This window comes from Carassius carassius, chromosome 15 (genome assembly GCF_963082965.1).
Source record: "Carassius carassius chromosome 15, fCarCar2.1, whole genome shotgun sequence".
NCBI lineage: Eukaryota > Metazoa > Chordata > Actinopteri > Cypriniformes > Cyprinidae > Carassius > Carassius carassius.
This window is the reverse complement of record NC_081769.1, coordinates 6767483-6789564: the sequence shown is the minus strand read 5'-3', so window position 1 is coordinate 6789564 and position 22082 is coordinate 6767483. Positions and strand designations below refer to the sequence as shown.

The 22082-nt window shown below is 37.6% G+C and overlaps 1 protein-coding gene across 1 annotated transcript in view; it reads right to left on the bottom strand.

The window, feature by feature from the left end:
- Positions 1-5062: 5062 nt before the first annotated feature.
- Positions 5063-22082, bottom strand: part of foxo6a (forkhead box O6 a) — a 28786-nt gene continuing 11766 nt past the window's right edge. The window contains exon 2 of the mRNA XM_059567307.1: positions 5063-7102. Within this exon, the coding sequence (XP_059423290.1) occupies positions 5687-7102 (1416 nt within the window). The 3' untranslated portion in view covers positions 5063-5686. The remainder of the gene's footprint in view (positions 7103-22082) is intronic.

The following is a 22082-nucleotide window of genomic DNA, read 5'->3' as shown; positions in this document are numbered from 1 at the left end:
TCCAGCCTTGTGCTCATCAACATTCTCACCTGAGTTAACAAGACGATTACTGAAATGATCTCAGCAGGTCCTTTAATGACAGCCATGAAATGCAGTGGAAAGGTTTTTTGGGATTAAGTTAATTTTCATGACAAAGAAGGACTATGCAATTCATCTGATCACTCTTCATAACATTCTGGAGTATATGCAAATTGCTATTATAAAAACTTAAGCAGCAACTTTTCCAATTTCCAATATTTATGTAATTCTCAAAACTTTTGGCTACGACTGTATATAATTATTAGTACTCATATACCATTACATAAGTTCACTAAACATTATATTATCTTAAGCTTGATGCTATGACTAAAGCAGTTTCATCCAAAATTAATTCCTTCATGAATTTTGAAATACAATGAAAGAGTGAATTCTAAATATAAAGCCAGTAATTTAGTAAATAACTTACAGTCAGTTATTTAACAAGCTTATATGTAAGGAAATACACACTTGAGTAAGTGATAACCAGAAACAAATGATTCTACAAACATCGTTAGACAATTCCAATGGGACCCCATGAGGTCTAAGATATGTCCCACTTTGAAGAGACTTTGTTTTGCCTCAGGTTCTTCTACTGAAATTTGACATTGAGAAGAAAGTACACATAACACACTAATATGCTTCTAATATCCAAATCCGTTAAAGGATTTTTAGGCTGCATTAATTAGGTAAACCGGAACCGGTACACTTCCCATAACACCTGATGTACTTGCTAAATCTTTAGAAGATCCAGTCTGTATCCAGATCAGAGGGTCAGTGCAGTCACCTGGATCCAGTACGTATCCAGACCAGATGGTGGATCAGCACCTAGAAAGGACCTCTACTGCCCTGAAAGACAGCGGAGACCAGGACAACTAGAGCCCCAGATACAGATCCCCTGTAAAGACCTTGTCTCAGAGGACCACCAGGACAAGACCACAGGATACAGATGATTCTTCTGCACAATCTGACTTTGCTGCAGCCTGGAATTGAACTGCTGGTTTCGTCTGGTCAGAGAAGAACTGGCCCCCCAACTGAGCCTGGTTTCTCCCAAGGTTTTTTTCTCCATTCTGTCACCGATGTTTCAGTTCCTTGCCACTGTTGCCTCTGGCTTGCTTAGTTGGGGACACTTCATTTACAGCGATATCATTGACTTGATTGCAAATAAATGCACAGACACTTTTTAAACTGAACAGAGATGACATCACTGAATTCAATGATGAACTGCCTTTAACTGTCATTTTGCATTATTGACTCACTGTTTTTCTAATGAATGTTGTTCAGTTGCTTTGACGCAATGTATTTTGTTTAAAGTGCTATATATATAAAGGTGACTTAAATCTCGATAATAACAGAATAAGCTTGACTGCTGTCTGGATAAAAGGACATGATTCCCCACAAACACACATACTAAAACAAAAAACATACTTGATTTGAAAAGCATTTATTTTGCAAAGACTGTGAAACGATGCTGTTTATCTAATGATAAAAAACTAAATAATCAAAAGCATAGTCCACATGACTTGTACACTATAATGTTTGCCTCAATAAGTAAGCTAATAGGATAAATAAGCAGCTTCTTTTATATCTGTCTCTCAGCATGTCCCATTTTACCTTAAAATCTGAGTCTTCCTCTCCTTTATAGTGAAGGACTGAGAACACAGAGTCAATTAAAAGCAAAAGTCTCTTACAAAAAAAAGGAGGTTTTCTAGTTTTCCCTAGTGAGAAAACAATATGGCTGTACTGAGAGACACACTCCCTCTGTGACTTCCTCAGACGGGAGTATGACAGCTGTGACCAAACTCCAGCTTCAGAGGAGATAACAAGCCTTATTAGATGCTCACCACCCCACCCCCATCAGCAGCATCTCTCTCACACACAAACACAAAATGCCTCATCTACTCCCTATCACATTGCATTCTATTTTATCCATTATACAAACCCGATTCCGGAAAAAGTTGGGACACTGAACAAATTGTAAATAAAACAGAATGCAATGAATTGGAACTTTCAAATGTCAATATTTTATTCAGAATACAACATAGATGACATATCAAATGTTTAAACTAAGAAAATGTATAAATATAAGGGAAAAATAAGTGGATTTAAAATTTCATGGCATCAACAAATCTCAAACAAGTCGAGACAAGGCCATGTTTACCACTGTGTGGCATCCCCTCTTCTTTTTATAACAGTCTGCAAACGTCCAGCGACTGAGGAGACAAGTTGCTCAAGTTTAGGAATAGGAATATTGTCCCATTCTTGTCTAATAAAGGCTTCTAGTTGCTCAACTGTCTTAGGTCTTCTTTGTCGCATCTTCCTCTTTATGATACACCAAATGTTCTCTATGGGTGAAAGATCTGGACTGCAGGCTGGCCATTTCAATACCCGGATCCTTCTTCTACGCAGCCCTGATGTTGTAATTGATGCAGTATGTGGTCTGGCATTGTCATGTTGGAAAATGCAAGGTTTTCCCTGAAAGAGACGACGTCTGGATGGGAGCATATGTTGTTCTAGAACTTGGATATACCTTTCAGCATTGATGGTGCCTTTCCAGATGTGTAAGCTGCCCATGCCACATGCACTTATGCAACCCGATACCATCAGAGATGCAGGCTTCTGAACTGAGCACTGATAACAACTTGGGTTGTCCTTGTCCTCTTTAGTCCAAATGACATAGCGTCCCAGTTTTCCAAAAAGAGCTTCAAATTTTGATTCGTCTGACAACAGAACAGTTTTCCACTTTGCCACAGTCCATTTTAAATGAGTCTTGGCCCAGAGAAAACGCCTGCGCTTCTGGATCATGTTTAGATATGGCTTTTTTACCTATTGAGTTTTAGCTTGCAACGCTGAATGGCACGGTGGATTGTGTTCACCAACAATGTTTTCTGGAAGTATTCCTGAGCCCATTCCTGAGTCCATTACAGTAGCATTCCTGTATGTAATTCAGTGTCGTCTAAGGGCCCGAAGATTATGGGCATCCAGTATGGTTTTCAAGGCCTTGACCTTTCTGCACAGAGATTGTTCCAGATTCTCTGAATCTTTGGATGGTATTATGCACTGTAGATGATGATAACTTCAAACCCTTTGCAATTTTTCTCTGAGAAACTCCTTTCTGATATTGCCCCTCCATTTTTTCCACTGCAGCATTTGGTGAATTGGTGATCCTATGCCCATCTTGACTTCTGACAGACACTGCCACTCTGAGAGGCTCTTTTTATACCCAATCATGTTGCCAATTGACCTAATTAGTTGCAAATTGGTCCTCCAGCTGTTCCTTATATGTACATTTAACTTTTCCGGCCTCTTACTGCTACCTGTCCCAACTTTTTTTGGAATGTGTAGCTCTCATGAAATCCAAAATGAGCCAATATTTGGCATGACATTCCAAAATATCTCACTTTCAACATTTGATATGTTATCTATATTCTATTGTGAATCAAATATATGTGTCTCAACTTTTTTGGAATCGGGTTTGTATATTGATCATATACATTTAAATGTGTAAAAATAACCTGTTTACAGTAACACTACATAACGTCCTAATCATGTGTCTACAATCCTCAACACATGCTGCCAAAGAATAAAATAATATTAAATTTTTTCTATCATGTTTTTTAAATTATCTGAGTGGTACATGTCAGTTTCACACACTCTACTGTATGATCACACATACTGACATATATATAAACATAAAACTTACTTATGAAGGTAAATCAAAGAGTATGTTTCTTGTCCATAATCTCAAAGTTTTTGGACAAAAAAGCTATGCCAATTCTGGCAAATGCTCTAATTCAGACATATTTTGATTATGCATGTTGATGTTGGTATAATGGTGTCTTAAAGCACCTGAACTTTAGGCTTCAGATGGCACAAAATAGGGCTATAAGGCTTGTTTTGAACCTCCCCATGAGAACTCATCTTGATATTTCTCATTTTGAGACTATTGGGTGGTTAAAAGTAGAGGATCGTGTCTCTCAGATTCATCTGTGCATGGTACATAGGACTGTGCACGGGGCTGTCAAATATTTGAATAATTATTTTAATAGAGTGAGAGATGTACTGTACACAGCTACTCTACCAGAGGCAGCTCTACTGATTTTGTACCTCCAAAAGTTTAGAGTAATTTAGGTAAAGAGTCCTTCTTGTTTGTCGCAACAAGCTTGTGGAACAGGTTGCCAGGGAATTTAAAGACGACCAGAAGTTTAGGAGGTTTTAAGCTGGCTCAGATGCCAATGTTAGTATGACAATATTTTATAGTTTTGTCTTGATGGTTTTTATTTTGTGTTATATGGGTGTGATGGTTGATGTTTGATTTATTGCCACTTGCTTTGTCTACCTTTACTCAGGACCCTAATGGAAATAAGCCCTAGGGCTTTATTGTGTTATCCTGACTTTGTTTCTTTCACTGTATGATGCAAAGATGTATCGTATTTGAAACAAAATGGTCAAATAAATCAAATCAAAAGAAAAGAACAAACCAATCCAGCCAGATGACAGCATTATCTTCTCATTTATTTAACAAATGAACAAATTCAACAAATGATGAAAACATTCTCTTTAAAAAAAGAAATAAGCACTGGAATCAATAGACACCTTGTAATTTCTTAAAAACTATAGTACAATATTCTCAATATATTGTTTTTACAAAATAAAAGTCAGAATAGAGAGACCAAACAATGATTCTATTTCAAACACAGAAAGCAACATGAAGTATCAGGACACAGACACAAAGAACCAGAAAGAGTCTCTGATGTATCAGTTTCTTAGACTACTGTCATGTATTTATCATATGCCTGTGTCAGCATACCAGTAGATTAGGAACCTAGTAGAGTTTCCTTTTATAATTTTGTAATGCAGTGAGCTATTTAGAGCAGCACTACAGTTATAAAGCATGAACAGGATAAGGTCTACGATTGTGGGTTTAAAATCACAAGGAGATAAACTGCTAAATGGATCACAACAAAAAAATAAAAGTAAATAAAATAAAATAATGTGTTAAAAATTTCCACGAATAAAAAATGGTGTTTAGACATGGGGAGATGGGGTTAGATACAAATTTAGAGGAGTAAAATGGACTTTTTGACACAATGGCAGACCTCACTGAATGTCCACCTGCTTTATTCAAGAGGCCAAAAGAAGTGTTTGGAGAGGAGAATGAGAATGAGTTGTCACTGAGACTCCACATACAAATGGCAGTATGTAGCACCTATGTTCACTCAAATTGGTACGGGTCCAGGCTTTTGCTACATTAGAGTCCCAAGCATTCCTCCTTTCTGAGGGAAAAATGATAAAGGTGGATTTGTTCGATGTAATTAAAGTGCATAAGATAACTTTGACTGAAGAACAAAACAATGTTGGATAACATAGCTTAGATTGTCATTATGGTTCAGTCAGCAAAACAAAAGGGGTTTTCCTCACAGCAAATGGAACAAAAGGGAACAGAGCAGTTTTCAATACGTGGACACACAACATAGAACATAGAAATACAAGCAGTAAGGTACAGACAACATAAAAACGGTTTTCAAAAAAGAGATTTCTATCTTCATTTGATTTCAGCGTCAGCACAGTGTATTCACCCTGAATTGTGGTGGAGCGTTGGGACCCCACTGCTGGCTGGCATGTAGGTAGTTATGTCTTGATAAAAAATTATTTGATGATTCTGTAGTATTTATCCAGGCACCCAGCTCTGTTTGCTGTGGCTCTGCTGTGAGTTCGTAAACCCAAAACCCATGCCCATTCCTTGTGTCAGCGAGGAATCAAAATTGAAATCGTTCTCTTCTCCCGAGTCTATAATGTCATGTAAGAGTATAGACTCCATGTCACAGTCCAAGCTGCTGTAGAATACATCCATATCCAGGTCTGCTGGCAACCGCTCATGTGGGTAGAGCTGGTGAGGGTGGTGGTAACCTGTCCCCATCCCCTGAGGTTGGCGGTACAGTCCATATGCCATACTGTGCTGATGTGGATCTGTGTAAATGTAAGGATGGTGTTGTGGGTATGGAGCTGTAGCAAGGTGGCATGTGTCCTGTGAGATTCCCTGCATACCTGCAGGGATTGGGGGAAGCATAGTTGATGCTGGAAGATGTGCATTGACTGGGGGACTATATAGATAAGGGGCTTTATGTATGTATGACTGCATGTGTCCATCACTGGGCTGAGAGTGGACCAATGCAGGCTGATGGTCCTGGCTCAAGTTTCGAATGATGTTGTGGCTGTGAATTGGTTTGGAGGAAGGGTTAGTGGTAGGGTTATTATTCTCACTGTGATGCAGATCTCTGGATCCTTGAGCAACCGTCATTGAGTGGACCACATTCTCTTTTCCAAGTATCATGTCTTTGACACTGAACTGGGGTCCTCCTATGGTCAGCAAACTTTGGAGAGTGTTTGTGCCCTTGTAGGCCTGCATACTACTGAAGTTCTCCTCTATAGTCTGCATGGAGGATTGGTGCTGAAGCAGGCCAATATCTGGCTGGCCATAAAGTGTTTCGCAGCTAGAGTCCTGCCCCTTCATGTCACTGGTGAATTGGTAAGAAGGCTGTTTATGACATGGGGATTTGTGCTGCTGGTAGCTAATTGTTGCTCTGGGATCTACAAGACAGTGGGAAGCAGGTGAGTGGGAACTAGAGGGACTGGGGTATAGGTGTGGAGATGCCGAACATGTAATTCTCTCCACTTCAGGTTTCCTTAATTCCCCCTCGGTTAGTATAGGTGATAGACGACCACTAAGAGTTGAAGCTGAAGAGCTGCCAAATGAATGAAGATCTGTCCAGGTCTCAAACTCTTCCTTAATCACCACACCACCTGTTCCAGACTTCCTAGTAGGACTACAATGCTCTGGAGAGCTACTGAACCCCAACAATGTCTCTGTACCCTGCTCTGTTTTCATAGCCATTTTCTTACGGTTCACTCGACCTTTGCTCTTCAAGTGCTTGGTGCCATTGTCTATTGAGACAGCTCTACGGCGAGGAGCTTTCCCTGGCTTCCATCCATCAGGATTCAACATCCACCATGAACTCTTGCCAGTTCCCTCGTTCTGCACACGGATGAAACGTGTGTGCAGGGACAAATTGTGGCGGATGGAGTTCTAGAGAGAGAGAAAAAAGATGCAAGTTTTAGAAGAATATAGTTACAATAGAAAACCTTTAAAAATCTAATCACAATCTGTAATATAAAATGCAGCACAATGTAAAAATCTCCTTAGTGGTTTATTAAAAAAATTTGTTTAGATACACACAGCATCTCTCTGACATGGCTGCTTCAATACTAACTGCAGTTACTGAAACCACGCCTTTTTTCTTTGCGAGAACATTTGGGTGGCATTATGCAAATATTTCCACATAGTGACGTAGACGTGTGGGTGTTTTAGGGGGGCGTGGCAGAGTCTTAACTTTGTTAAAGAAATAAGAATTTGAGACTTTAGTCTTTGCAAGTTTACAGATCTTCTTCATGCACTAAGAGCTTGTAACAATCCAAAGAGAAAGGAAAAATTGAAATTGCATCATATACACACATACATATCACATACTGAGACAGACTAAATCCAGAAGAACTGTGGCAATGTCTCCAAGAAACATACCTGCAACGCTACCTGAAAAACAATGTGCAAGTCCCCCTAGGACAGAATTATTTTTTTTTTACACATTGTGTGGTCACACCAAATGTTAATTTAATTTTGTTAAGTTAATAGAAGTTAATTAATAAAAAAAATAAAAAATAATATTTATTTTTTAATGACATCCTCACTTTACAGCATTTTTAAACAAGCGCCTAAAACCTTGCACTGTACTGTAGCTTTGCAGGTTTCTTGAAGTGTCTTGGAGACATTGCCACAGTTCTTCTGGATTGAGTCTGTCTCAGTTTGTTCTGTTTCTTATTTTCCAGACATACTGGATGATGATGAGATTAGATCTCTGTGTGTAGCACTAGCTTTTGTCAGACTCCTTGTGCAAACATAAATCTCACTAGATTTTTACATTTAATGGCAAAAATAATGTTTGGAAATGTAAAATGATATTTACTACTGACACACTACAGCAAAAAATATAAATAACTGACTTTAAAAAAAATTGTTGGGCAAAAACCACTCTATCAAAGGAGTTCACAATTACAGACCAAGTATACATTTTGAATATCTTAAACAAAATATTAATTAACAGTATAAGCCACATATATAATTAAGTCTGATAAATACATAAAAAGTAAACAAAAATTAGAAGCTGGACATAAAAATGTGTGCTGTAATAGGGAGGATGTTGACCAATCTCTGGCTCAAAGCTTCTGACTTTGTCTCTTCCATACTCACATCTCTTAATCTCAAACATTCATTCAAATTTTCATTCATTGCGTTCTTTTTACCCCCAGGGTCAAATTGCATAGATAAGACCTAATACTCTTCTCAGACTTACCGTCAGTCAAGCATTAGGAATGTTTAGTGGAAAGCTTATATTCTTAAATACTCTTAATAAGTCACACTGAATATACTGACATATTTTAAAGTAAAGTGTGTAATTTTGGGACACTGGCAGCACCAAGCCAACTGGGAGAAAGCCAATATTATCTGTTGAGTTACTTAAACACAGAAAATGTTTTCAAAGTGCCACAGTGTTTACACCATTTTGTTAAATTCATCTACTAATCTAATATCATAAAATAATCATCATTGTTTAAAGCCAAGCTTGTCTAAGAGAGTAGAAACAAACTATGACATTTGATTTAAAGGAAAGAAAAAAAAAGAGTTGGCAACACTGGAAAGGCCATCGGAAAGTCATTAAGTCTGAGATTCCCAGGGGTTTCTGAACTGTTCATGATCTGCAGGTGGTTTGTTAAATTGTGATAGAAATGCAAAAATAATAAATATATATGATTTAATATTTTTAAAATAAAATGTTTAAAATGAAAACAATGCAAATATACCACTTTAATCAGAACTGACAGGCAAAATGAAAAGAATAAATAAAATGTTAAATAACCTTCTGGTTATTTCAAGTTAAGCATTATGTCTCATAGAGGTGCATCTCATACAAAAGGTGTCCTAAGCTAACAATACAAAGAGAGTAGCCATGGAAACGTGAAGAAAATGAAAGAAGTCATCTGTGGTGGTTTTGGACAGACAAACAGGGATCCTTATTATTAAGCTGCAGTAAAACACGGCAGTTTTCAGCTGTTCGTGAGCATAACACCTCTAGAAACTAGAAATAACTGCCATCAATATCTCTGAATGATACCCCAAATAATTCTTCTGGGTATTACACATAATTCAAGGTTAATCCTTATTTAACAAATTGGGTGAATAACTCACTGCCAAGGCAAAGATTGCACTTATTAGAGGTGTACTGCTCTGAAAATGACTTTGATTATGTGTTGGATAATTAATGGTGGTTAACAGATCGTTCAATAATAGGATATACTGAATGTTCATTTAGATGACATGGATGCAGCCCAGAGGTAAGATATCATGCAGTGTCTCTCTCTAAGGCATTTCATGTCTTGTATACTTTCCCCTGCTCCACCATTTTCCTGTCCAGTAGAAAGGAACTACTGGGGAAGCTAACTGGCATTGACACTGTGTCTGCTCCTGTTAAACAAGAGAAGAGAGGCTGTGTCAAAGGCTATAAAGTCAACATTTCCACCTTCTGCATCTCACCTAGAACACTTCCAGGGTCTTTTTTTAATTAACCACTGACTCCAGTCAACTCATGGAATGTCCTGACAGGACAAATGAACAAAAAACTTCCTCTTTTGCAAATCAACATGTTATATTTATATGCCAACTTATTCTACTAACCCTAAACCTAACAGTCTACTCTAAGAATTAGTAGAAACGTAGATGCAAATTAATGAGAATTAGTTGACTTTGCAAAGTAGTTAGTAGAATGTCTAAAGTGGAGTATCAAAATACATTTTAACAGTATTTTTTTCTCTCAGTATGCAGGTATAGTCTTGGCCTTATGTTTCTCTCAGTGTCCTTCCCAATGCTTTACAACAGCAACATATCCTCATATTGATATACAGTAACCTCCAAAAACCTGGGTGACTTTTAGGGTAAGTTAACCACAGAAACTTACTCTCTGCTCAAGAATGTTCCAAGAATCATTTACTTCAGATGAACGTCTCTTAGCTTCAGAGGTATTCGGAACACGCATGCCATTCTGATGAGGATCCATAGGGCATGACATCACAGATCATGAACAATACTGAAATTATTAATGAAAGCATTAATATGGCATACAGTTCATGTTTATTTTATTTTGCCTCACAAATGTTAAATCCAACACTATCCCATCTCACACACCATGGATCTGCATTCCAAACGCTGCATTCAAAACAAAATCATTTCTTTTTTGTTCTTTGCACTGGGACGTTTTCAGTACAATATAATTTTTGCAATAGAAAATGCAACACGTGTAATAAATATCACCTTATCACAAGATGGCTAAACTTAAAACATTCAAAGCCATATTATCTTTGCAATGATGGACTGGTTTATATTCCTCATCCACAGTCATTAAAACAGTTCTGTATCATAAAGTGTGGTACGCTTCATTTCACTGTGATTCCTGGATTTGGGGCTCTGAGAATGTCTTTCTTTGCTCACTGTGGACAAGTTGTTGTTTTTCTATATTCTTAAATCATTGGTATGTAAGATTTTTTTTTTTACCTTGAAATATCAGTTTTAAATTAATTCTAATAAGGCAAATTGCTTGTTTCTTTCTCACTTGTTGTATTGATACGCAAAAAAGGACTTTGGTTTGGTTTGCAGTTTTCACGTACATATGATACAAAATTTTTCTTTAACCAACCAAATATATTAAAAAGAATATGTTAAAAAATGGATACATCCTGGAAGAAGAAATAACCAGAACCATTTTACAACCCAAAAACACAGTACAATTCAATGTGTAATTCAAAGAATGGGTAAAACAATTATACAAATATTAACATAAATTCGGCTGTGTTTTTGTAAGTTCTAACACCCTACCCCTAACCCCACTTTCTCGCTGTGTTAAGTAGATTGCTATAGGACAGCTGGAGATCTTTTCCCCAGTCATGTTTGTGCATAATTAGTGATGAATCTCTCTGCTCCTCCTCTGTTTGCTCTAGGGAATGTGTCCCAGAGGTGAGGCCCAGATACTTACGAGCACCACCATGAGACTCTACCATCCTGACACCATTTGCCACCCATCTGTCTGCTCCAGCCACACCCAGACTGCATGTTCATTATGCTGATCCCTTGATGCTAGCAATCTTCTTTGACCTGCTCACTAGCCTTCTAAGCCATCGAGAGCTACGGTTATGTAAAGTATAGCCTGACTCCTAATAAGGCAAGGCAAATTGCTTGTTTCTTTCTCCCGCTCCTTACATGTGCCCGGTCTCATGAAAATGCATCTAAATATTAAGGCAAATTAAAACAAAAACTTGTTGTATTGATACACAAAAAAGGACTTTGGTTTGCAGTTTCCACAGCAGGAACTTTATCCAGGAACTAGTGACATTGGGCTGGTATTCGGTGTGTTTCCACACCACAGTTTTCTGGGTAAAAAAATGCCCCTCAGAAAGTCCCTGCTGGCGAGGTAGTACTTTTTCAAAGTTCTGGAACTTTCAGGGGCGGGACTTGGGTGCTAAACATCCTGATTGGTTGAGTTCACACAGCATTGTGATTTCAACCACCATTTATTCGGACCATTTTCAAAATATTACTGTTATTGTGTCATGAAATGTAACTTTAAAAGTATTTCAGGCGAGAATGTAATTGTTTAAAACTCAAATCTGCGGTTTATAAAGACAGCGCCTATTTAAAAATGGCTGTATATATACACATTTCCCCTAAGTACTAAGTACATTTCTGCAGCTGTTATTATGTTCAAATGAAAGCGAAAGGAGGCAGTGGTATTTGATATCCTATTTCGTTTTATTGTAAATATACAGAGAGGAAAATTGCAGTAGCCATGGTCAGCTGACTGAAGTTATCAAGTATATGCTGCTGTTTGTAGAATTACCGGATTCGCGTTGTCGAATGTCAAATGCACAAAGTCCGAACTACTGAGGATGCATGACCAAAATCAGCATACGTTGTATTGAGAAACGCGTGCAGACCTATGTCACCAGTCTATTTCCCTAATCTTCACGGTACTTTACACCGCGGTGGAAAAGCAGAAAGCAACAGGTCTGGGGAGAAAAAAGTTCTTGTTACAAATGTTCCGGGTAATTTTGGTGGAAATGCGGCATATTTTTGTAGGCCACCTGGTTGGTGTTAAGAATAAACTTAAATAAATAAATAAAAATAAAAATAAAAAAAGAATGAACGATGAATATTGACCACTCATTGGCTACCGATACAGGAGAGAACCAATCAGCTGTGACTTGATAATGAAGTCATTAGGTTGACTGCGCCATCTAGAATTTCATCTAGAATTTGCCAGAAGTACAAAAGTATATTTTTTTAATAAATGAAATGAAATGAAACAAACTGTGTTTGGTTGTTTGATATGTCGGTCTTGGCTAAAGAAAGCTGCCATGGATTCCAGATCTGACTATGCCAAACTTTGCAAATATCAGCTGCTTCTAACTCACTATAGAAATAATTCTGATAGATAGTAAATCTTTTAAAAACACATCCAGACACAAATTCTAAGGAAAAAAAAAATGGGGAAAAAAATATAATTTGCAAAAAGAAAACAAGAATGTGTATTTCTTGACAGATTTCTGTTTCACTCTTATTAAACCTTGACAGTTTATGCATCACTTAAATAAAACATACAGTATAATATAAATAAATAAAATAATACATAATTCAACAATGTTCATTAAGTAGAATGGATCTTCAAATAATTGTAAGATTATTAAATGGTAAATACATAATAAAAACTAATTACACACACACACAGACACACGCACACACACACACACACACACACACACACACACATATATATATATATGTATATAATTTTTTTTATTTATTATTATAATTTTTTTAATTTAAGAAATCGAGATACATTTCCAATTTACTATTAAAAGGTTTTAAATAAATCACTGACCACATACAACTAACACTGAGATACTTTATATATCATAATAGGGCTATAAAAAATATACAGTGTCCCTTTGCCATTAAAGACACTTATAAAAACATTAATAAAAGACATTAATAAAAACATGTGGTTAAGATTTAAAACTGATTGCACACCAAATAGCCACATAATAGAAACCTTTAAAAATCAGTTTTTCCTGAATTGCATGGAACAATAATAACATTAACATCCCTAGAAATGTGCTCACTCCATTGTCTGCTTGAGGGGTAACGGAAGTGGTGGGTGATTCTTGGCTTGTGGTGTGTTAATTGCCATGAGCAGGCTGTGTTTCCCGCAGGATCTGTGGGTGTGGGTGCTAGTCAGCATGGGTTAGGTAGTTATAAATAGTGCCACCATATTAGCCGAGCATCTGAGAAGCAGACAGGAGATCGGAAAATCCAGAATCTTGTGCCAGTTTGGCTCAGCCTTATGGGTGCGACCTGGGACCCCCCTGTCCACAGTCCACAAAAATCACCTCAAAATACAATACGTCACAGTCATGTTACCAGGACATCTCATCCACTTTACTGAAGAACATAAGCAACTGTACACTTTCAGACAAAAGGAACAAAAGATGTCATTGGGGTGGTACCCTTTCAATATCAATCATTTAGATACTAAAATAGACACTTTAGGTAAAAATATGTACTTTTAAGGTACCAATATGCATCTTTTAGGGGTAAATAAGGTACAAAGGTATACTAGCTTTTGTACATTTATTTCTGACTGTATAAGACAAATGCAGGCAGCACTTTTTATCTTTGCATAATCTCATCACAGCAATAATAATCAGATTTTCTTTATTGCAAATGTCAATGCACCTCTAATCACAATTTATTACACATAATTGGCTATTTAATCAAATATGTGAGGTGTGTGTTTAGCATAAATTTTTTTTAGCATTATCAGTGATGTGCACCGTTCTCTATGGCAATGCAAAAACCTTTTGATATTGTAAACTTGTACATTTTTATATGTTTGGATAGACACTGAAATGTACAGTATATAAAATAATAATAATAATAATCGGTCCCACTACAGAATATATTAAGTGGCCTTAACTACTATGTACTTACTTCAAAAAAAGAAGTACAATGTATTTATTGTGTTCATATTGTATTGCAAAACATTTCTGCTGCTGTTGAGGTGGGATAGGGGTAATGTTACAGAGACAGGTTTGGTGGTAGGTTTAAGGGTTTTAAGGGTTGTGTGGGTTAAGGTGTAAGGGATGGGTCAACAGTGTAACTATAAATGTAATTACAGAAATTATTAATTAAAGATGTAAGTACATGCAGGTATTTTTAAAATATAAGTAAAATGTAAAAACATGTACATTATGTACACAATAAGTGCATTGTAACAAATCATTAATGTAAGAGCACTTAATCTAAAGTGGGACCAAATAATCTTTAATGTAAAAAGAATCTTTATGAATAATGGAAGCTTTAAAGAATAAAGAATTTAACAGATACCTACTATGACATTATAAATGGTTTCATTCTGTTCTGTGATTTATTTATTGTTACTTTGATATTTTGCAGTCTTTGATGAAAATAATAAATAAATGATCCATGTTTCATCTATACGTTTTGGGTAAATTGTAAGAATGCATGTATTCAACTATTTACACAGAAATTGAAAGGAAAGAACCTTTAAGAATAATTTTGCCATTAAAAAGACCATTCTCAGCCGAGGTTTGAAAAAGAGATTGTGTCTGAGTTCTGAGCTTGCTTACATTCAGCAGTGATCTAGCTTCTTGTGATCTCAGTTCTGAAGATTCATAAAGATTTATACATATCAAAAGTGTTCACATTTTAGATCCTGTCAGAATGCTGATGCTGCGTCTATTCAGACATACAAAACTGCATGTGTACGTCTTACATTTGAACACTGACTAATATAAACGAGGTCTCCCTGTCCATGTAGACATTGTCAGCTCTCATTTTAAAGTCAGTCATCCCATAAATAAATTAAGCTCAGACACTTTAAAGGCCACGTTCAGGCTGTATGCCATGCCCCAGTCACGCTATGCAGAGTAATAACCCACACACATATTCACGCTTGGCACAATGGGCACACTTGGAGCAATACTACTAAGCGACCAGTTGCTAAGGAGACTCATGAGAAAGGCAGGGTTCTTGTTGCCATAGCAGCTTTTTTTCCTCCTAACCAGTTTCCCATCCCTGTGGAAGTGACATGGGTGAGTTTGGGGGAGGGACTGGGATTCACTCACGCATGGTGGGAGAAAGCAAAAGATGCAGGTTGCTTGACTTGACTAATAGCTGAGAAAAGAATGATTTTGGGATTCATTTCAACTGGGTTAATTAGCATGTTAGGGATTACAACAGGCTAAAACACAAGCAGGATAGACTAACTAACACTAACTCTAAACTAACACTTTGCTTTGCAAGAGTAGACAAAAAGTATCAAGAGAATATATTTGATAAATGAGGAGCAGAAACAACATGCCGCTTTCCTGATGTTAGTGTTAGGAAAGCTGGGTAATTACAAATGTTCATCTCCTTGATGAGCTGCCAGCTATTTCCCAAAACAAAAAAAATCCAATTAAGTCACTCTGAATTAGAGTCTGATAGTAAATGTGCAGCAGAGAGAGAGAGAGAGAGAGAGAGAAGAAGGCAGAAGCTTTCAGAGATGGAGAAGAGAAACAAAAGAGATGCATTTCTGAGATCCTGAACACGAGATGCTAAAATATTCATGTGCATTTCAGCTCAGACTGCTGAGTCCAGTGTCTGCGGTAATAAGATGGAGCATGAATGGCTGATACATGTCTGGAGGAGATTTTGGCAGTGCATGTTTTAAAGAATGTTGGGGCAGGTTGTGACCTTCTACGGATTCTCTTGAAAAGTAAAGTCAAATTTAATGTTACGGCATGAACCTTGCAAAATAAGGCAAATCCATTGATCCATTTTAATAATAATAATAATAAAAAAGTAATTTTTGCTGAATATCTCTCAGAAGAAAGGCAATGATCTGATTAGGTTAGGATGTATGACTCATATGCAAGTATGAGAATTCTATATTTTTATATTAAATAGTTCACCCAAAAATGAAAACACTTTTAATCAATTATTTATTCACCCTGGTGTCGTTCCAAACTGGCGAGACTTTGCTTCTTTGTGCATATGAAATTTATACATATGAAAACTGTATGTATGTATGCTTTTTTGAGATATTCCAGACAAACAGTGGTGTAATAGAAACAAGAGTGAACAATGACTAAGGAAAAAAGTATTTTGGAAAAGTTGAAATAAAAAAAGGCAGAATCTTGAATATGCCGATAAAAAAGAACAGCAGAGAAGTTTGGGGAAAAGAGATGAAGAGAACAAATGAAAAGAGTTGCATAATGGAAGAGATAAAGAGCATGGGTTCATGTGGGGCTGCTATCTGCTGGCTCCGAGCTCAGAGTTTACATGGATGGAATAGCAAACATCCAGCCTTCAGACTGACCTACTTTCATCAAACAGCACACGGCCACATCTCAACCGTGTGTACCTCCCTCAGCACCTCAATTACCCCTGCTGAGTACACTGTGCACATCCAGTTCTTACTGCTGCTATTCTGAACACATCATCTCTAGTTCTATGGTGTAATTCCTGTGGTTTTGGATTAGTTTTGACTTCATATTGAGTACTTGGTTATTAAACCATTTCCTGATTGATATTAGACGTTGCCTTTTGAATTCACAAGGGCTCCTGTAAACCACATTGCCTGTCTGTCTGCTTGTTGTACTTCTCTACTCTACTGCTCAGCTCCTCACCACATTTCCGTCTGCACTCATCTGGACAGCTCTGAGTCAGTGCACATTAAAGAAGCAGCACACACATGCTGCGTCAAAGTGAGTTTTACTCTGGCCTTGTCTCAAACGTCCTGATGACCACAGCATTTGCTGTCCTCACTCTCAGGTAATCGCTTGCTATAAAGACCACCGGTGCAGGGGGCACTCGTGAGTGCACTTTTGTGTCATTAATTAACAAATAGGAAACTCATTCATATGAACAGAAACACACAATACTAAATGAAGTGTACCATTGGCATTTTTCTTCCATATTTGTTAAAGAGCATCAGCACTGCTTTCCAGGAATCATAAAAAGCCAGGACCTTGGATGACCCAAACTGTTTGAACAGTGTGTCAGCCTGTCAGCGGTAACTGTGAATGGTGTGAGATATAGCCTCTCCCAGACATCAATCACCACAGACAGATCATTACCCAGCAACACAATACCATGTCATAGACTCTAAATCTGGCTGTTGGCAGTTCAGTATACTTTCCAAACAGAACCACAACTCTCACTTTTATATACACTGTATACTGCAAATATTAACACACCAGTAACTGCAGTTGCCAAAGCAGAGAAACAACGCTACAGTGTGTTATTGGTGTAATGCAGACAATGGAACATTTGCAGCATACTGAAATTATTAAACTTTTTGGATTGGTTATATAATTAGATGGAGATATTTGCTTCCACAGTATCTGTTGTAGAAAAATATTAAACTGTAAAAACACAATCTTTTACAGAAAATGAATCTGTAAAAATTCTACATTAAAAACACGTTAATTGGTTAAATGTAAGTTACCTTATTTTACTGTGTATGCGGTTTATAAATCATATCACCTTCTATAAATAAATAATGGCATATTTTAAAGACAGGCCATTTCTGATTCATAAAGTGGCATGCATTATTATGGTGGATATCAGTACTTTTTATCAAATTTTGGTAGTTCAAGTTGACTGTTTTATTAACAATATGAGCCAGATTTAGTAATAGCTTGCATCTGTGCAAACCCTCTTTAAGTGTGAAAAAAATATAAAAATAAATACAAATAAAAAATCCTGTAAGTATTTACTAAAACCACAGTTTCAATTTAAGATACTTTTTTATGGGGACGACAATATTAAAATAAATCATGCAATGTGATTGACTCAGGTTTGTGATAGTAAATTTACTGGTATTTGCGCAATTATTTAACAAAAAACAACTGCATGACTTAACAGTTGGTGGACAGTGTTGGTATTTATGGAAATGATCCAGCTGTGTCTGTGTTCTGTTTGGTTTTTCATTATCAGTAGATCAACTTTATACTATCTTCAACGCTTTTGTGGGATTGCGGTCCCTTGACACTAATTCGCCTTTTCATAGATCTGGCGCTATATCACGAAATATATGGTTATAAGGGCCTGTTCACTTCAAGAACAATAACTATAAAGATAGCTTTAATACTGCATTAGAGTCCACACAATGCACTATAACTTTATTTTTATAAGCATGTGCTGCAATTGTGTCCTTTGCCTCAAGCTCTTTAAAACAGGATGGATTCTGATTGGCTGATTCCAATAATATCATAACTCTGTGCCATTGTTATAGCTGTGGCGTTGACTCTGCTGTTCTTAGAAATTAAGAATGATTTTAAAACTATATCGATATCAATATTATACACGTTCCTGAAACGTCATCACCATATTTGTACAGTATTTATTTTTTCATATAATTGTATCCAAACAGGTTTCTCAAACACTCCTACCTCCTCATCTTCTAACTCTCAAGTCATGGCATGAATAAACTAGCACAATAAACAAGGAAAGGAGGAAGTATTTTAACATGCAGCGAATTTTATACGTGGTCTTTAAAGTGTAAAAATTACACTTCACCAAACTTCACAATGGCTTGTGACTTGTTAGACGTTTTTTAACAATTGGCATCCATTTGTCTCTGCGAGGGAGTTATTTTATACTGCCTCTGAAAGCTACTTAAAGATTAGGAGGCTGTTTCGTGTGTGTGCAGAGCTGAACATTTAGGCATCTATGCTTTCATGAGATACTGAGCATAACAGACTGCCTGCAATTAAGATGAAATCTGCATTTCCTTGATAATAAGCCACGTCTGAATTATTAACAAGAGCTGTTCCCTAAAGGACTCAGTCTCCAACTGAGTTCATCAGCACACACACAAACACCCAACACACCCTGTGCGTACATTCGTGCTCACATGAGATGAGACACAAACATCAGACACAAAGACAAGCATATATGTATGCATTAAACACATGCATGGATATGTGTAATGGATTAACTTGCAAGATAACCACCAATCAACAGGTTGTGAGATGATGGGATGATAAATGCAATCAAATTGTATTTAGCAGGTTAACTCAATGTTTAAGTGCAAGTAACATGTTTGTATACAAAATATTTACCCAAATAAATGGCAGTTGTCAGCGCAAGGCAGTTTAATATAAAAATGTTAGCAATAAACATATTCTGTTGTTCATATTCCTATTCCAATTTACTACATATTATGGAGGAGAATGGGGGGAAATCGTTTTAAACATTATTTGCAAGAGGACTCAGTATCAGACTTGTGTGTTTGTCTCATTGGTTTTATTAACGTCTTACACATGCATACCAGCTTCTGATGAATTCAGATAAACGAATGTGCCTTTCTACGAGCAATAGAAAGTTTTCAGTGCTATAATATGTTTAAATCGTACGATAAGAAACGAATCAGATTTTAGCGAAGAAATCCTTAATTCTGTTGTTAGTAGAACGTAAGCCTTTTCTGACAAAGAAATCTCAGATTAGCAGACCATATAAATGGTACCAGAATAAATTAATCTGTTATTGGATGAAGAAATCCCCACTTTCAGTTTTAAATGCATAAATCTTAAATCTGACAAAGAAATCTCAGATTAGCAGCATGAATTAAGATGCCTGGCGAAGAAATGGCACTGGCAGTTATATTAAAACTGGGCGAAGAAAAAATCTTGCTGCAATATATTTACTTTTAATAGTGATTTGAGCAATGTTTGTCATCTCCCTAAATTAAGGCCTTACTTTATTGTGTATCATTGTAGTCATTAAGGTGATGCAATTTAATAACAAATACTGCTGCATTTCTTTGAACAAGTGATAACTGCTTAGTCATTTCTCCTAGCTTTAACTAGGTAAGGAAAGCCCTTCCTTCTCACTCTGTCTCTTTCTGATTTTATTTCATTTCAGTTTTGTTTGATTTGATACCTTCATAGTGACCAAACCTGTGAACCCTCATATTACTTATAGCCCGGTCATTAGGTAACCCCTGCTTACAGCCTTATCAACAAAGTTACTCAAACTCTCTCTTTGTGTTCACAAACACAAAAAAATAGCACCCTACCTCACTAGCTGACCCTCACCAACTATTCACATCTTACACGGCCTATGCAGCCGTTCCCCATACAGATAGCTTAACACCTCTGTACGTTCTTGCATTTGCCTTCTGCCACTCTCTCTCGTGTTCCCACAAGTGTTCCAGTATGTCACAGACATTACACAGACATCCAGCCCTGCCAGCTCACCAGGACCACCTGGAAACCCAGCAGAGCATTGTGATGGACATCCTTCAGCCCAAAGCAGCCAACGACCTGCAATGGCAGACAAAGGAACTGCAAGACAAGTGGACACCTGACACCCAGCTTCAACCACCAGGATCTGACCAGCATCATCCTCTCCTTGGCCCACACCCTCAAGGGCCTCAGACAGGAGGTAAATGAACTGAACTTGCAAGTCACCGAGTTCTACAGGGAACTGACAACCGCTCAGCAAAAGAAAGCACAGAATGGATGTAAATAACCTTACAGAATGGCGCAACAGAAGGAAATCACCATTCTTCAGAAGGCTCTAACAGCTGCTGGACACCAAGCACAGCTGGAAAAAGCCATCAGACAGGACTTAGAAAGAGAACTGTTTCACACAAAGACATTGTTAAAAACAGGGTATGTGGAACTTAATGAGAGAGACACTAGAGCTAAGTCCTTAGAAGGCCATCTGCAATGCAGCCAGAGCTGAAGTCCAAACCCAGACTCTGCAATTCTGCATCATTAAAGAGGAGCTTGACACAGTTCAGAAAGAACTGAAACAGTCCTACAGACCGTGCATGGTCAGCCTGCTGCACGTCACACTGCAAACCTTTTAAACCCCCTCACCCCTGTACACCCACTCAAAGACTTCAACCTAATGGCCAGAAACATCACTGCATTCACACCAGAACTTGCAGGAGACCACGACGTCCATGCCAAACTGTAAGACATTGACTTTTATCAGCAGTCTTGGACCAGTATGAACCACCAAGACAGACCCGATCTGCTCTGGATCACCTCTAGCCCAGAGGCTCAACAGCCAGGACACATCCAATCAGACTACTAGCAGCTTAAACAAGCCGTCATAAGAGAATTCTCAGACCCAGAGTCTTAACACGGACTAATCGCTGCCCTTGAAACCAAACAGTGCCGGCATGAAACTCCCCATGCTTACTACCACGGACTTCAATTAGCTTACTTCGGAGCTCGCAATGAACCTAGGATGGAGAAAGACTCCTATTGTAAGTGATCATTTAGGCATTATGGCCTGCCGCACAATGCCTGTTCAACAGCTGCATGACCTAACACAGAATGCCTTTAACAAGCATAAGGCCTCCACTGAAGGTGTTTGTAAGACCTTACTGATTCTAAACTTCACAACCCAGAATCCAAAGTGAGCACCAGAAGGCACCCAGCATTGCCACAATGCAAACCCCTTCTACAGAAAGCCCCTAGCCGGCAGAGGACAGAGCAGTCACCATGATAAATGACCTAGGTTCCAGAACAACCACACTGTAAAACATCACAGCCCAAATAAGTTATATGAACTTACTTTTCCTCTTTAACTTAAATTGTCACTTTAAGTTTTGGAACTTGAACTTAAGTTTATACGTTATTGAAAATTAAACGTAAAGTAATGTGTTGTCTTGACTTCTTCTGAGTTTTGTCTGGCTTGTAAAAGTTCATTTAACTCCTGTCTGTAAGTTATATGTTGGGGGAGGGGCGATACACGGAGAGCGCGAAATACAGAGAGAAGTCATCGCCATTTTGAGTTAATGCAGCTGCCTGGAGACCTTACACGAATTTGTGTCGAGAAACACAAAGAATGCGAGGAAGGTGAGTTTTTCTTTTTTTATTTG